At 35.0% G+C, this 16,300-nt stretch overlaps 3 protein-coding genes across 3 annotated transcripts; 1 reads left to right on the top strand and 2 right to left on the bottom strand.

The window, feature by feature from the left end:
* Window positions 1-497: 497 nt before the first annotated feature.
* LOC8277549 (uncharacterized protein At5g49945) lies at window positions 498-4,411 on the bottom strand. The gene is made up of 3 exons (XM_002528950.3): window positions 3,269-4,411; window positions 1,115-1,318; window positions 498-1,026 (listed from the first exon to the last, which is right to left on the bottom strand). Exons 1-3 carry the CDS (start codon window positions 4,238-4,240, stop codon window positions 796-798), a joined length of 1,407 nt encoding a protein of 468 aa, XP_002528996.1. The 5' UTR covers window positions 4,241-4,411; the 3' UTR covers window positions 498-795.
* Window positions 4,412-6,865: 2,454 nt separating this feature from the next.
* On the top strand, window positions 6,866-10,946 carry LOC8277528 (protein argonaute 2). Its single transcript, XM_048376256.1, has 4 exons — window positions 6,866-6,967; window positions 7,091-7,477; window positions 7,952-9,089; window positions 9,223-10,946. The coding sequence occupies exons 2-4, from the start codon at window positions 7,099-7,101 to the stop codon at window positions 10,622-10,624; spliced, it is 2,919 nt and encodes a 972-aa protein (XP_048232213.1). The 5' UTR covers window positions 6,866-6,967; window positions 7,091-7,098; the 3' UTR covers window positions 10,625-10,946.
* A 1,462-nt stretch (window positions 10,947-12,408) lies between these two features.
* Window positions 12,409-16,000, bottom strand: LOC8277529 (SWI/SNF complex subunit SWI3B). Its single transcript, XM_025159097.2, is given in 8 exon segments — window positions 12,409-12,647; window positions 12,743-12,873; window positions 13,477-13,603; window positions 14,158-14,568; window positions 14,909-15,333; window positions 15,642-15,723; window positions 15,726-15,782; window positions 15,784-16,000. Coding segments are annotated over 8 exon segments (1,482 nt in total). The 5' UTR covers window positions 15,850-16,000; the 3' UTR covers window positions 12,409-12,464.
* Window positions 16,001-16,300: the final 300 nt, after the last annotated feature.

Raw genomic sequence — 16,300 nt, 5'->3', positions numbered from 1 at the left:
ATAACCAATTGTGAAGCTAGGTTTTGATAGACTTTGCCATTTCTAACTAGCCCATATAATCCTCTGCCAACAATATTCCCAGAATTGAGAACACTCCTCCATACAAAAACTTGGCCTAGAAACTCTCTTTTGCCCACAAGCCGGCTGGGCCTTCTACTTCACCTTGAGCATCTCAGACATCAATTGGCTAACAAAATCTGTCCTTGCTTAGCTACAAGGTCCCTGTTAAAATCATTAAGATTTCGGAAGCCCAATCATCCTGCCCTCTCCGAATTACAAAGTTTCTCAAATGGTTTTTTTTTTTTTTTTTCCTTTTCTTTTTCTATCGATTTGCATGTTTGCCAGCAGAATTTGTTGATCACAGTTTGAAGCTCTCGTACAAAAAGTTCCAAATAAACATACAACTTTAAATTAATGTTTTGAAACAGAGATTGCTAAGTTGAATTTACCATTCACAAAACCATCAATGAAAAAGCAAAAAACTAATGTATTTCTAATTTCATACCAAAGCAAAAGATTTGGTTATTATAACGAAAAGAAGGATCCAAGCTGCTCAGAAAGCAAGTCAATATGTGTCACATTTCCGTACATTCAAAAACCCTTAAAGATGGGGGGTAAGGTTTGTAGACTAGCTAGATTAATTGGAATAATTGCTAAAAATACACTACTGTTTGAGCGCATGAAATCAAGAAAAACTATGTAAGGCAAAGAAACACAAGTACCATGTAGTATGATTTAAGGTGCGATTGTAGCACCAGGAGAGTTCCAGAATTCCCACTTCGGGGGATCTCAAATCTAGTGCGCCCGGGTCATTTTTACTTTTGGCATTGCCTTTTTCATCTGTCGAGCACGCTCTTTTGCTTCTCTTTTGCGAATAGCCTCTGCACTAAGCTTTGCTTCGGCCTCCTCTAGCATCTTTCTTCTCTCTGCCTTCTTTCTCTGCAATGCTTCTTGCCTTGCATTTTGAAGTTCTTTGTATGCTTCTTGGGCAGCTTTCGATCTGGCGGCATCTGTTTTAGACCGAGCCTGCAGTAGGGAGAAGTAAAATTTTAAGACAATAGAATTGGTGAATTATTAAAAGCAGATTGCAAAAGGCAAATACAAGCTGACCCACCTGGGAACTCAACTTGTAGCGTCCAATTAGATCAATGTAATAAGGAACCAGTGCCACCAATCGGGTCATATCAGTCATGTTGTTAGCATCGGGGAGTGCAAACTTGAACAGTAGCATCTTCTTGTGTGTTCCAGGGTGTTGATCAGAAAAATGCATGGAGATGAAACCCTTGCCATGTTTCTCAAAAGCTTTTTCACCAAAAACCTGCAGCATTCAAAATGCACTTCAATTCAATAGTTCGAGGGTGTAACCAAAGAAATATCATAGAGCTGATTAAACATATTCACATCATAGTGAATAATTTGACATAAAGCAAAGGGCTAGCCAGTCATGAACAACAATGGGTGAATTATTACATGAAAAGCCTTTAACATTAAACTGTATAAAGTCGCATGAAAACTAGAAGATGAAGTGGGCTAACTGAAAACCATACAATTACCAATAGTACTAGAGATAGCAAATGGGACTAAACTGGAAAACATTACAAGTTTTGCTAAAATCTGGTCAGCTAGTCGACTCTCTATTTACAATGTAACAAGAAACAAATATGCTTTGGGTAAATAAAATTGAATGTGGTTGACTAGTCTATGAATTTGTCCATCACAATAGCTTCTTTTTCTTTTTCTTTTTCTGGAGACATTCATAGGGTGCGGAAGAAAAATTGGACTTTGCGTTTCATCATGCTAAGTAACAAGATTTGTCCTTCATTCAGTCACCAGCACATAAGCATTCACAAAATCTATCCCATGGTAAATCCTATTTCAAATCCAGATCTAATTGCAGCACCTAAAACTTTAATGCAAACACCTAACAAGTAAAAAAATATATATATAATTGACTATATATAATCAGAACAAAAGTTACAGACTAAAAATCACAAAATGAAATCCATAGATGAACCAAAACAATCTATATCATTGAGAAATATAAAATTAGATCATCTAGAAAAATACATCACATCCTTTTCTGAACTTACAATCATAATGTCACATCCATATATGTGCTAAAACCAGTTGCTTGATATCATAAGTGTTAGTTAATGCGCATGGGAACACTATATATGCCAACCTAGTGCCAACAGTAATACTATCTATTGACTATAGTGGTGACCAGACCCTGGTCTCATTATTGTTACAATTGAAGTGGCACAAGAAAACAGAGAATAAGAGAAGAAAAACAAAGAACAGAATCTAGCCCAACATGATTGCTCCATACCAAACAGTGTCATCTATTGAAATAAAGACAGTAAATCATCATCCTTCTGTGAAAGTAGGTCGTGAAGGCTAATCTTGTCCTGATTCTACTCTTCCTTCCATAATTTACATGTAGTCACTTTAAATATTTTTACATAAAAGAGGATGTGAAATCAGCAGGACCATGAAAACAATGTTGAACCTTTCATCTATTCCTACTTAGGCATTCTATGACTGAAGAATTACACTAGGTTTAAATTGAAAGAAGACCACTCACAAAGCCACGCTGCTATCAGAAGCCCTAAATTTCTCCTTATTGTTTATTTTCAAGTAGAAATGATTATGATTGAGTCAATATTACTCGATGTAAAAAGGCTGTGTTCGTCTTTCTAAACCATAAATTATAAACCCTCTGAACTGTTTCGGCAGCTCTACCAATTACAAGAAATCACCAAAATGATCAACTGATAAATCACATGGCTTCTTAAAGCACAAATATAGGAAGATTCCGGCTTCACAGGATCAAAATAAGAAATCGTCTGGTAGATTCCAACTTGATCATAATATTAGGGGAAAAACGTCATTCTCAATTCCATCACGCACCCCTTGTGGGTCCCCAGTTTCAAGAATGATACAGCATCTCGCTTCAATAAGTCAATTCCACATAAGGAAAGACATGACATCTGAATTACGAAAACTGAGTCAAGATAAAAGTATACCCAAATACTTGGATATAAAGTCAGGGACTCAAAAACATAATACTACAAAATTTTAAAACAAATTCCACCCAATCAAAACCAAATCAAACTGTCATTCAACGGTGTAAGACTAAATGCTAAAGAGCATAAAATCAAAAAGCAATGTACTATATTCTACATAAAAAGAAAAATCAACTACACTACAAATTCAAATTAAAGAAATATATAATAAAATAAAAGCCAGCTAGAATCGATAAACGAACCTGTTCAAGCACAGCTTCAGTGATTAGATCACTAGCAACCTCCTTCGATTCTGTAATAACCGCCAATTCATCAGGCACCCATTTTCTCCCACTAGGAGGCTGGGCCACAATCCCCGCGAACCTCTGCAAATCCCTAATCTCTTTCTGCATTCCTTTAGCTGCCTTCTTTTTGGCAACGGCAAAAACCACATGATCCATAGCATCATCATTCATATACACTTCGAAACTAATCTCGTCCTTACAAGGAACAATCATATTATAAACTCTAGAAATCAAATCATGCCTACTTTTTAACTCGATTGTAGCTAATAACCCTTGACAATATCTCCTCCCACTCGCATAGAATTTGAACACATTTTGCCCTTCTTTTAACAACAACGGCGAATCGTCTTTATCTCCTACTCCAAGTAGACTAAAATTCTTCTCAAAAATCGAATCTTTCGTCGCGAATTTCGCCGCCCATGATAATGCTATGTTCTCATTCTCGCGTTTGCCGGTGAAATAATTGATGATGAAACAAATCAAGAAAGAAATACACACAATCTCTATCATATACGATTGTTTCTTTGTAGCAATTTGTGAAACTATTGGATCTGCACTTTGGTTCTTATCAGTGGCAGGCTCTGTAACTTTTGGGGTTTCTGGGGGTGATTGATTAATGGGTAGACCTTCGAATTCATCTTCATCCCAGTAATCAAAAGTGGTTGTTGTTGATGTCGAGGGTTTCGAGAGATCCGATTCCGGATCCGGATTAGAGTTGGGGGTTTCCGATATGGGATCTGCAGAAGGAGACGACGTCGTTAAGGGAAGATCGGACTGTTTGAAAGAATCGGGGTTTAAGGCTTCTTCTTCAACGACGTCGTCTTCTTCAGCTTCGAAACCTTCGAAGTGGGAATCAGAAGTGGTAAGAGAGGGAGAGAGGACGAGAAGTAAGAGGGAAAGAAAGAGGAGGAGGGAAACGGGTCGGATCATTGTGTTGGGTATGGGTTTTCAGGTAAAAAAAGGGGGACCTTTTAGAGAGAGAAGGAAGTGGAGGGAGGAGATGAGACTGGTGGAGTAGAGAGAACCATTGTTTCTTTTTTTAACGGAAGAAACGAAGTGGAAATATGGTAATTGGAGAAAGAAGCAGAAAGAGCATGGAATTGGAACTGCTACTTTGTACTACTACTAGGTGAGTTGGACTAGGCAGGCAGGGGTACATTGGGAAAAAGAAAAACATTATTAAAAGCCAATTTTCATTTTCTTAAAATACGGTTTTTAAATAAATAAGAAATGCTTATTAAAAGTAGACTTGATTGCTAAGTAATTTTAGACTTTTGCCTCTTTTCAAATTTAGTAAATTTTACTTAATTTATTTTAATGCTATATTATGATTTTTATTTTAATTTTAATTTCCATATTTCAATTTAACACTATAAACACTGAGCTGCCATTAGAGAAAAATAAAATATTAAAAAATAATAAATAATGAAATTATTAACTAAATAACTTATATAATAATGAAAAAGAATATTATTTTATAGGTTTTACACAGTCTGGTATTCTTCTTTTAATTTGGACAAAAGAGAAAATTAATTTTCTTTTCAAATTATGAAAAAACTAATAAATAAAAGAAATAAGAGGTATGGGTAGGATAGTAGGCTCCCAAAAAACAAAATTATTAATTTTATTTAAATCATATATCAATAATTTTATTTATTAATTTTGAATTTATTAATTGCGCTCGATGCAAATCATTATTCTATAATATTAGACTTAAAATTAATTGGCCCAAGTAATTTGTAACCTCATTAACATATTGGAAAATCGTCTTTCGTACTAGGCATGTTTCAAAATTAATTGTTCGATCGAAAAATTTAGAATATTACAATAATCATATAAATATTGAAAAAATAGAATTGCCACCTGAAATACTAGAACAAATAGAAAAATGAGAATTACAGTTTTATATGCTTGCCAAAAGCTTAAGATTTCTCCTTTCCAACATAAGATATAATGAGTTCGGAAAGTTAGATACAGATAGAAAAATTTATCTATCTAGGCATGAACCTAGCCTCTACTAGACTCAACAGATCCTTGTATAGCCTAATACCATTACCTTAACATAATCTTTTCTACCCATGAATATTCTCTTTTATTTTATTTAGCATGTGATGTGAGCAAAGAAATTATAACTTATAGAGAAGGTATGTTAGTACCTCGACTAGTTTTAGAAGGAAGGTACATTGGCACCTGAACTAATCCTATCGGGAGGTACTTTGACACCTTAAATTTTATCTTCACATATGAAAAGTGATTGAATCAGAGTATGGCTTTATTATCTAAATTTATGTGTCGAATTCATTTTATCTTAGTATTTTAAATAAACACAAAGTAAGGCGTGGGGAGCTTATATTGATAAGTTGGATTCATTTTAAAATAAGCATGTGGAATGATCACTAATAAATCTTAAGTTGATTTTAGTTCTTTAACATGTGAGGTGAAAATCTAGTGCAATCAAATAAAACATTTATAGAAAGAGAGGAGAAAAAGAGAATTCTAGAAGGAGATTAAGGGTAACTCTAATTAAATAAGAAATTAACTAATTAATTAACCTAATTAACCAAATCACTTACGGTTTCTAATCCAGGTAATTAAAAATGTCACTGTAAAAAGTATAGATTAGTAAACAAATAAATTGCAACTAATTAACCAAATTATAAAAATGAATTAAAGCACAAAACTCTAAAAACACAAAACGATGGTCAAAAACAACGAAATGATAATAATAATAAAAAAAAAGAGGGTTTAAGGGACTGAACTCACGCGAGTGCAGGCTGAGCTTGCATGAGTTCAATCTCTAAACCTAAAAGAAAAATTGGAAAAGGCAAAATAAAAAGCAAAACGATAAAATTAGGGTTTACGAAGGTTGAGCTCGCGCAAGCTCAAGCTTCCAAAACCTTAAAAATGCAAAAACAATCGTGTTTTCTGTAAAACAACACAAATTCGAATGTTCCTAGAGTTGGGCTCGCGCTAGTATTGGTCCAAACTCGTGTGAGTTCAACTCATAGACAGTAAAAGAAAGTGTTTTCCACGTAAAATAAAAACTAGAATATATTAGTGGATTATTATTAATATTAGAATTTATTTTTGCTAAAATGAAAAGGAAATCTAGAGAATATTTTACTAAATTAAACTTAAACTAAAGATAAAATTATTTGATTCTTGAATTTAAAAAATTAAACTTATAATTAAATTAAGAAATGACATTTAAATTAATCTACATAAATTCAGACCAAAATTGAATTTTTATAATTAAATTAAAATAAGATTAATGTATATAAATTCTATTTTAATAATATGAAATTAATAATGTTTGCTTAAATTGTTTAATCCTAATAAAATTAAATTATTTTTTAGTTAAAAAGGATAATTAATTCTTAAAAAGTGCTTAAATGTAATATAAAAAATATATACAACTAACGAATGTAAAAGTGTGGCTTATTTATGACTTGTTTATTAAAGGCGATTTCATGAGTAAATAGTATTTAAGGCTTATTATTATTATTATTTAAAAAAAAATGGTAATAATATAATATTGAAGGAAGTCCTTCACATACAAGGCGCTTCTTGCAGAAGTTTCCTGTTTTCTTGAAGGTTCCTTAAGCCGCAAGGAGAATGGAATAACCGTTTTCCTGATTCATTTAACTTTTTCACGACGTAAAGTCTATATAACTCCTCACTCTCATTCTATAACTCTGCTTTTCTTTTCTATTCCGACGATATTCTGTACGTCTTCTCTTGTTTTTATTCAGTAACGTCCGTTTTTTTTTTTTTTTCTAGTGACGTCCATGGAGAGTGGTGGTGGGGGCTTTATGGGAGGAAAGGCGGCTACTGGCGGTGGTCGTGCTGCTGCTGGAAGAGGGAGAGGGAGAGGAATGAATAATGATAATAGTGGATGCACTGGTGGTGGCCGCGGTGGTTATCAGTATCGTACTCATTATCATCAACAGCAGCATGGTCAGAGTGGGGTTTCAAGCCAAGATAACTCCAGTTATGGTGGCCGTGGTGGTGCTGGTGGTTATGGCTGCCGTGGTGGTGATGGTGCTGGCCGCGGTGGTGGTGGTGCTGGGGGTAGATTCAGCGGTAGTAGTGGAAGAGGAGGACGAGGACGACGAGGGAGCAGCAGGGGATCTGCCAGTAGCCAAGATATAGCAGCCATTAACCCTGGTATGATTCTGTTTCTAAGCTATTGATTAAACTAATTTCTTATGACTATTTTTTACTCAATTTACTTTAAGCCATTGTATTCCTTGTGCTGTAATCAAGATTATAGTTTTGATTATGGCGGATTTGATAACATGAAAAAACTACTTTTATTATTGAAATCTTACGACTCTTTTCTGATTTTTCTTTCTAAAATTTTTGGGTGATAATGCTACTGAAAAATTGAAAAAGAAAATGTTTATTAGTTGGGATAGGTGGCTATTATTGTTACAACTATTTAGATCCAATGTTTATATCTCCAACTAATTATTAAGTGGAAAAAGGAATTTGTTAAGGTATTTTGAAGGTTCTTTTTCTCATGGCACAGCTGAATTTATTTCCAGTTTTTGTTAGTGGAATTTCTGATTTTCTGTTTCATATTTAAGATGAGAATCCAGAGATTTGACCTTCTTGTAGTCTTTTAATTCTTTTCTACAGAACATACTGTTCAACAAATGCAGCCATTAAACCTTTCTCGACAAGATAACAGCAGTGGCAAAAATAATATCCGGACGATTAGCCTTCGTGTTAATCATTTTCTGCTAAGCTTCGACCCAGAAAGCATCATCAGGCACTATGATTTTTCCATTAAACCAGATGTACCTGCAAGGAATAGTTTGCCTATGAAGGTGCCAAAGACCATTCTATCCATGATACGGAACAAGTTATTCTCAGATGACCCTACCCGCTTCCCCTTGTCAATGACTGTATATGATGGTGAGAAGAACATTTTCAGTACAGTTTCATTACCCACAGGTAAATTTAAGGTCGAATTATCAAAGAATGAAGGAATCAGGATCCGTTCGTTTATGGTTGAACTCCAGCTTGTGAATGAGCTGAAATGTGACAAGTTGAATGATTATCTTAGAGGAAGGGTGGTTTCGGTTCCTCGTGAAGTATTGCAAGCTTTGGATGTGGTCATGAAGGAGAATCCAATGAGGCAAATGATTTATGCTGGTCGAATTTTCCATCCTATCATGCCTTATCCTGGGGATGATCTCAGACGTGGAATTACAGCTTCTAGAGGAATCAAACATACCCTGAAGCCAACATCCCAGGGTCTAGCCTTGTGTCTGGATTATTCAGTTCTGCCTTTGCTCAAGCAAATGCCGGTCATAGATTTTCTCAAGGAGCATATTCGAGGCTTTAACTTGAACAATTTCAGAGCTTTCAGGAGAGAAGTGGAGAGAGTTTTGAAAGAATTGAAAGTTACTGTTAATCACAGAACTACAGGTCAGAAATTCAAAATAGCAGGTTTAACCCACGATGACACACAGGATATTTCATTCGAGGTGGATCGTATCTCTGAGAGGAAAGTTTGGCTTGTTGACTATTTTAAAGAAAAATACAACAAGAATATTACACACAGAAATATACCATGCTTAGATTTAGGTAAAAAGAACAGGACAAATTATGTTCCTATGGAGTTCTGCAGCATAGCTAAGGGGCAGAGGTTTGCAATGGAGGATCTGGATCGAAATCAATCCGAAAAGTTGAGGAGAATTTCATTAGCTTCGCCAAAGTCTAGAGAGGGCATGATATGCGACATGATACAATCAAGTGATGGACCCTGTGGGTGAGTAACTAAGTTTTTGTTTTTTCTATGTATACTGAATACCATGCTCATGCACAAGTTTTTGAATGGAATTTCATGGTAGATGGTATTATTTCTTGGGTGCTTACAATTCTGATATTTTTTTTGCTTGCAGTGGAGATATCAGCCAAAATTTTGGGATTGGAACAGATCTGAATATGACAAAAGTTACTGGTCGGGTTCTTGCGCCACCAGAACTGAAGCTTGGCAATTCAGGAGGAAGACCAACAGCTGTTGATAGAGACAAATGCCATTGGAACCTTTTCAAAAAGTCGGTAGTTCACAGCAAACCAATTAGGCTGTGGGGAGTGCTCAACTTCGGTAGTAATGATCTTGAAAAATTCATTCCTGAGCTGATCTCTAACAGCGAAAAACTGGGCATTCACATGGATGAGCCTCTTTTCTGTTTACATCATCCAATGAATTTATTACACAATGTTGATAATCTCCAACAGCTGCTTGAAAGTGTTAATAATGAGTGCTATAAGAGGAATGGAGGGGAATATTTACAGATTCTTGTTTGTGTCCTGCCAAAGGAGGATCCTGGTTACAGCAATCTCAAGTGGATATGTGAGACCAAAGTTGGCATTGTAACTCAATGTTGTTTATCCGAAAATGCATTTAGACCAAAAGCTCAATTTCTTGCAAATCTAGCTTTAAAGATCAATGCGAAGCTTGGAGGCAGTAATGTGGAGCTCTTCAAGCAGCCTCAATGCTTGCAAAGTAAAGGCCATGTTATGTTTATTGGTGCTGATGTTAACCATCCTAGCTCTTACAACTCAACAAGTCCTTCAATAGCAGCTGTTGTTGCCACCATGAATTGGCCTGCAGCAAATCAATATGGCGCACTGATTTGTCCTCAAGATCATCGTGCAGAGAAAATCCTGAAATTCGGAGACATGTGTTTAGAGCTTGTGAATGCTTATGCCCGGCTAAATCAGGTAAGACCAGAGAATATTGTTGTATTTCGTGATGGAGTAAGTGAGAGCCAGTTTGATATGGTTCTCAATGAAGAGTTGAAGGATATCAAGGCGGCATTTGAATCACTTGAATACTTCCCAACCATCACTCTTATTGTTGCCCAGAAGCGACACACAACTCGTTTGTTTCTAGATAGTGATGAAGATGAAAATGTACCTCCGGGCACTGTGGTGGATACAGTAATTACAAGTCCTTCTGGGTCTGATATCTATCTTTGCAGCCATTTTGGTCAAATTGGGACGAGCAAGCCAGCACACTACCAGGTGCTGCAGAACGAGATCGAGTTTACTCCTAATGAGTTGCAGGAGTTCATTTACAGCATTTGCTTCACCTCTGCTCAGTGCACCAAGCCTGTCTCACTTGTCCCTCCAGTGATCTATGCTGATCGTGCAGCTTTTAGAGGTCGGCTTTACTACAATGCAATGGAGTTGCATCAGCCTTCAGCACCTTCAACATCATCATCTTCACTGGCTTCCTTTGATGAGCAGCCTTTCAGGCTACACCCTAACCTGGAGAACTCTATGTTCTATATTTGAGGTGCAATGTCGCAGCTCATTTAATCAGCAACGCCAAGTTCCATTTCCAGGATCATGTCTTATGCATACCGGAAAAGCAGTTTGTGCGTGAATCTAATGCCCCTTATAAGTTTATGTCTGTTATTTTTCTTTTGTTTAGTGTTTTTTCGTAATATGAATGAATTGATGAGTTCATGTTAGTTTCTTTGTGGTTATTTGAATTCCATAAAGTTCTTGTCGAATGACTTGTAACAATCTGTTATATCTGTGTCTGTGGTCGACTTGAACTCTGTTCTAGTATTTTATAATACAAGTTTTTGTTAAGCATTGCAGAAAATCTAAATATTTGATAATTTGTCTGTGAATTAAAATGCATTTCACTATATGTAGACGTATCTTTATTTCAATCAGGAAGTACTCATCTTCAATGTCAAAAGCTATTTACCTGTAAACTAAATCCTTTCAAATTGTGTAGGTATATGCTAAACTTGTTTGAGTACTGAAGCTACTAAGTGGGATGTTTGACAGGGTGACAGGTTAACCTAGTCACCATAAGAAAGCTGAGTGGTTATCTTCATAAAAACAACTGACAAATTTTAGGAAATTTTTTGCTGTCACAGTTTTCCCTCCCATCTGTGAAAAGGAGGGATGTTTTTCCCTGTTGCCTTTGAATGCCGTAAATCTTTCCCTGTAGGTTGCAGGATTGCTAACCCATTTTAGCAGGAATTACTGCTGACATTGTGAAAACAGGTTGGGGATTTTCACATGGAATGAAATGGATATTAGAGGTCAAATTATTTTGCCAGGAAAATTGGAGAAATAGTTCTAATTACTACTTTGATGGCAGTTCATGAAAAAAAAAAAAAACATCAATCTGTTCTTACATTCTCCTCCACAGGTTTCCAAGTTTTTGGAGTTGATTTTTGAGTTCCAGTTGTATCCCAAAAATGTGCAAACAAACAATAGAATATTAAAACAAATAAAATTGGTAAGATGGAAGATGAAAAGGTATTAAATTTAGTGGTGTAATATGATTTTCATGTTCAAGATAAATTAATATACAATTAGTTGCAGGTTCTTAATGTTAAAGAATGCTTTATAAGAATAAAGTAAATAGTCTTACAAAGATATTTTAAAGAAAGGAGTAAAGGAATTAATGTATTGTAAACAATGGAGTTTTTGTTTTATTCATATGCTTGTGATTTTATTTTTAATATTTTTTTTTAATCAATTTCTAATAGAAAATATGATTACTTATATAATGTTTTACTATGATGCTATAAGAAATAAATGTGAGCCTAAAAACATTTTAAAACTATTTAGTCAATTAAATTTAATCATAAAAAATATTACTTTTCATCAACTTATTAAGCTTGCTTTTATCACTCTAGCCATGTTGAAATAATAACTTTTTAAAATTTCAGATAAATAAATAAATTCTAAATTATTATATTCTTATAATACTAAAAAATTAATTTTATAAAAATAATATTAGTAAATATAATTTAACCTAAACTCTATAAAAGTAGTAATATTCTTTTAAAACTTTCTATCTATATTAAATCTATTAAAAAATTTAATTACTTTAAGAATATTGATAATCATAATAAAAATAATATTCATGCAGAGAGGCAACCATGTAAATTACTTGGTAAGTTTTTGCTGAACTTTTCGCAAGGCAAAAACATATTTTCGAAACTTCCCACTAGCGAAGACTCCCTTGGAGAATAAAGGGCTGCTTCAGAGCTAAGAACTGGTTTGATTTGAACTGGGCGCACCGCAGTAACAAAGAATGCAATCCGACATTTAAAAAAGCACATAAATTTGGCATTTGATCAAATAATATTCAACAAATAAAACATCACTCTGTTCTTACATTCTCCTCCACATGTTCCTCAGTTTTTGGGGCTGATTTTTTATGAAATAAAAGTGTGAGCTGATCAACAAAGAGCAGATTTTTCACTTGCTCTAACTGCTGCCACTCTTTCTCCATCAGCAAATCCAACTTCTCAAATCGAATAATCTTGTCTTGGATCTCTTTCAGCTGAGGAGAAGAAAAAAGAAAAAAGAGAAATGTTATTTTTGCTCATTAATGATAGTTTAGCAGTTCAAGCACTACTAATATAGAATCTTAAGCACCTGCACTTCTACCAGCCTGGAGATCGCTCTCTCCGCATCTAGCTCTTCCTTCTCGAGCAGTGAATTAGCATCTAAGGAAGTCCTTTCACATCCATTTTGCTCTGCATTCCCGTTAGATGCATCAATGGCACCTGCACCAAACAAAATAAGTTTATCAGTTTTCTGAGTCTCAACTGGTCTCAATAAAATTACAGTGGCAGATCACTGAAGCCTTGGTGCAGATTGAAGGAAGCTATATTAAAAATAATCCCTTTGAATAAAAATATAACTTGGGGAAACAACATCATCGGTTCATCCTGCATCTTACCCCAGTGGAACCAGGTCATTTAACTGATGACTGACCCTTAAAAACCTTGCAGCCTCTTAGTATGTGAAAGACTGCTGTCGCAATAATGAACCCTTAAGATCATCCTACCAGTACACCAGTATCAATGACAATTCCTACACATCTTCCCAACACTTTGTCCACCAATAAATTACCTTAACAATCCCTAAAACTAATAATTATCCGCTGACCCAAGATCTTTGCTACCAAATTTTAGTATTCCAGCCTTTAAAGCTATTCTTTGCCTAAAATCAAAATCTTATTCGATCTCCTTATGCATTTCATTATGCGCAAATTTTATATCTTAATCAACCAAATCCTAACCAACCATACAGACAGATTGCACAAATTCTACCCTAGATCATTACTAGTACTCCTATTCAATATGTTAGCAAAAAGTCTGTAATACCTTGTTCTCTTGTACTCCTGGAAAAAGATCCAAGACTGCTTTTACTTGGTTCACTAAGAGCTGTCACAGCTGCTCGAGCAGCAGCTTCTGCAACTTCAGTACCCGCTAGAGCTGATAGAAAAGCAGCCTGAGAAGATTTGGAATTAAAATGTAAGATTCTATCTAATTTAGGAGAAAAATAAAACTGAACATACTTGCAGATTCAACCTCATATGCTTGTACCCAGAAGATTTAATATTAGTATAGATCAAAGTTCATGATATAATTTTTCAAGGGCATAAAGAGTATTATCGCCAGTCAACTTATATAAGTTTATATAGCATCAATAAAAGTCACAAACTTTATATGTTTGCTCCAGAACCAGGTTACAGAGAGCTAAACCTCAGATCACTCTGATAGAAGTAGAAGAACAACTGTCTAATTTTTAGATGCAATACACCAAACAAAATGAGTAGAAAATGAAAACTAAAGAAGAAGAGTATGCCAATACTTTTTTTTGTGATTTTCTGACCTGACTAGGATACATCATAAAGGATGGTAATGAAGAATTTTCAAAATGATCAACAAAATGGCATAAGATGGAAGAGAAAAAGGAAAAAATAAAAAGGAACATAAAAGAAAAAGAAGAAGCCTATATTTCTTTCAGTCTTCCTCGACTTTGAAATGAGCAAAAATTTATACCTGACCCATTATAGGGTTGCTAGCATCTGCAAGAGGTGTAAGACGCATCTTTTTGCTCGAAGATGAGGAGTCAATACTTTCTGATCCACATACGGCATCACTAGAGTCCTTCACTTGGTCATACTTGTCATTCAGTTCCCCCAAGTCTGTATAACCAGCAAATTGTTCCCCAAAAGGAAGCTTGATAAAATGAGAGACACAGTCCCTCTCACTTCTACCAGGCACATGAAGTGCAACCTTCTTCCAGTCATCACCAAAATGTGTAACCGCCTCCAGAAGTTGCAATGTTTCTTTCTCTGTCCATTCTGACCTTATTTCTTCACTGATCTCAACCCGCCTGAAATCCGTGGAACTAACACCAATGCGATAGTTGCCACGAACATAGCACCGAGCACAAAGTGTCAAGTCAAACTGCAAAAGAAACATAGGTAGAAAAGATCACCAATGAATTCCTAGATTTAGAGATCTTTTTACCCAATCAAAGAAGTACAATCACGAACATAGCACCGGGCACAAAGGGTCAAATCATACTCCATCAAGAAACATAAGTTACAAAGACCAATAATAAACTCCTAACTGTGTAGTGCTCCTTAACCAATTGGATAGTTACAGTCTCAAGTCGCATTGTGAAAAAAAATCTTACAAAAGTTTTTCCATTACCCTCAATTTTGGATAACAATGTAAATGCAAATACAATAGTCAGTCATGAATTCAAATTCAAAAATGTTAAATCAGAAAGAAAAGAGTTAACCTTATCGCAAACAAAGCAAGCAATGCTGCAAACAGACTGGCAACCGCTACACAATCTTTTAGTAGCATCCCTTTTCGGAGGTGTAGAATCAGCAGAATTGCCTTTAACATCAGCACTAGCACTACTCTTAGCATCTTTATCTTCCCATTTTAATGGTTTACTCAAAGCACTAGGAAAATAATTAATCAAACCCCAAGCTTCCAAAAAATCAAAAACCCTACGAATAGAACCCACATCACCAACAAGTGTTTTCCTAACCTCCGTAAAGGTAATCTTTACAGAAGGATTATTCTGCCTAAAACACTTGATAATTGAGTTCCTATAGTACTTATAAACCCTAGGGTTCTTCGAAGGCGAACGTGAATCAAAGAAATCAGGTAAAAACCGAACCTCGCACTCATGAATACTGTTCCAAGAGAACCACCCTGCAAAATGGGTACAGAATTGAAGACAGTAAATTTTATCAATCAAAATCAAGATTTCATATATAAAGTCAAGAAATTTATCAATCATAATCAAAATTACATACATAAAGACAAGAACTTTATCAATCATAATCAAATTACATAACAAGAGACACTAAAATTATATGTCCAAAATAAAATTAAATGACTAAAGGCAGTAAGCTTTTCAAACAAAACCAATACCACATAACTAAAGAAAGTAAATTTATGAATCAAAATCGGAATGTGAAACAATGGGTAGCTAGGGATTCCGAAATAGAGGAACTTACTGGAGTAACTAGGGATATGGACAACGTCGGCATCGGAGGAGGGGGGTGGTGGGCGGGGAGTGACGTTGTTGGTGGAGGGCGGAGTGAGGAACTCGGAGGTGGCGGTGGAGGTGGAGGTGGAGGTGGCGGTGGTGGGTTTAAGAGAAGGTGGGACTGGGGTGGAGGAGGGTAAAGGAGGGTCTTTAAAAGAAGGTGTAGAAGCGGCCATTATTATTATTATTATTATTATAATTGTAGGATAACAACAGAGTGAAGGATTTTGAAGAAGGAAGAAGAGAGGGAGGGAAAATCACAACACAAAACACAATCTTCTGCTTAGGCCTGTGTTTTGCTGTAACTTTTGTTATTATTATTTTATTATTAATTGCGGGTCGGTCTCGCTATTTGTATCCATTTTATAGACGTGACTTGCTACTTGGATAATTCCGTTTTCTCTGTAAGAAATTTCACGGGCATACTTTTTTTTCTAAAGAATTTACATTTACGATTTTTTTTAAAACAAGTTTTATTTGTAAGGAGATTTTTTATAATTTTCGTTGAAAAATATTAAAAATTAATTTAAAAGATATCTAAATGCTATTATTTTTAATTTATATTAATATGAATTTAATTTTTATTTTATATTTTTTAAATGTCAAAATAAATACTAAAAATATATT

This window comes from Ricinus communis, chromosome 6 (assembly GCF_019578655.1).
Source record: "Ricinus communis isolate WT05 ecotype wild-type chromosome 6, ASM1957865v1, whole genome shotgun sequence".
Taxonomy (NCBI): Eukaryota; Viridiplantae; Streptophyta; class Magnoliopsida; order Malpighiales; family Euphorbiaceae; genus Ricinus; species Ricinus communis.
This window is presented reverse-complemented; position numbering and strand designations above follow the sequence as displayed.

Bases quoted from the DNA above. Each gene is read 5' to 3' on its own strand.
- LOC8277549 (XM_002528950.3), bottom strand. From the start codon at position 4,240: ATGATCCGACCCGTTTCCCTCCTCCTCTTTCTTTCCCTCTTACTTCTC. The intron at 1,319-3,268 runs GTTCGTTTATCG...TGAATGCTGCAG, and splicing joins CTGAAGCTGTGCTTGAACAG to GTTTTTGGTGAAAAAGCTTT. The intron at 1,027-1,114 runs GTGGGTCAGCTT...TCCCTACTGCAG, and splicing joins GCTACAAGTTGAGTTCCCAG to GCTCGGTCTAAAACAGATGC.
- LOC8277528 (XM_048376256.1), top strand. From the start codon at position 7,099: ATGGAGAGTGGTGGTGGGGGCTTTATGGGAGGAAAGGCGGCTACTGGC. The intron at 7,478-7,951 runs GTATGATTCTGT...TCTTTTCTACAG, and splicing joins TATAGCAGCCATTAACCCTG to AACATACTGTTCAACAAATG. The intron at 9,090-9,222 runs GTGAGTAACTAA...TTTTGCTTGCAG, and splicing joins TCAAGTGATGGACCCTGTGG to TGGAGATATCAGCCAAAATT.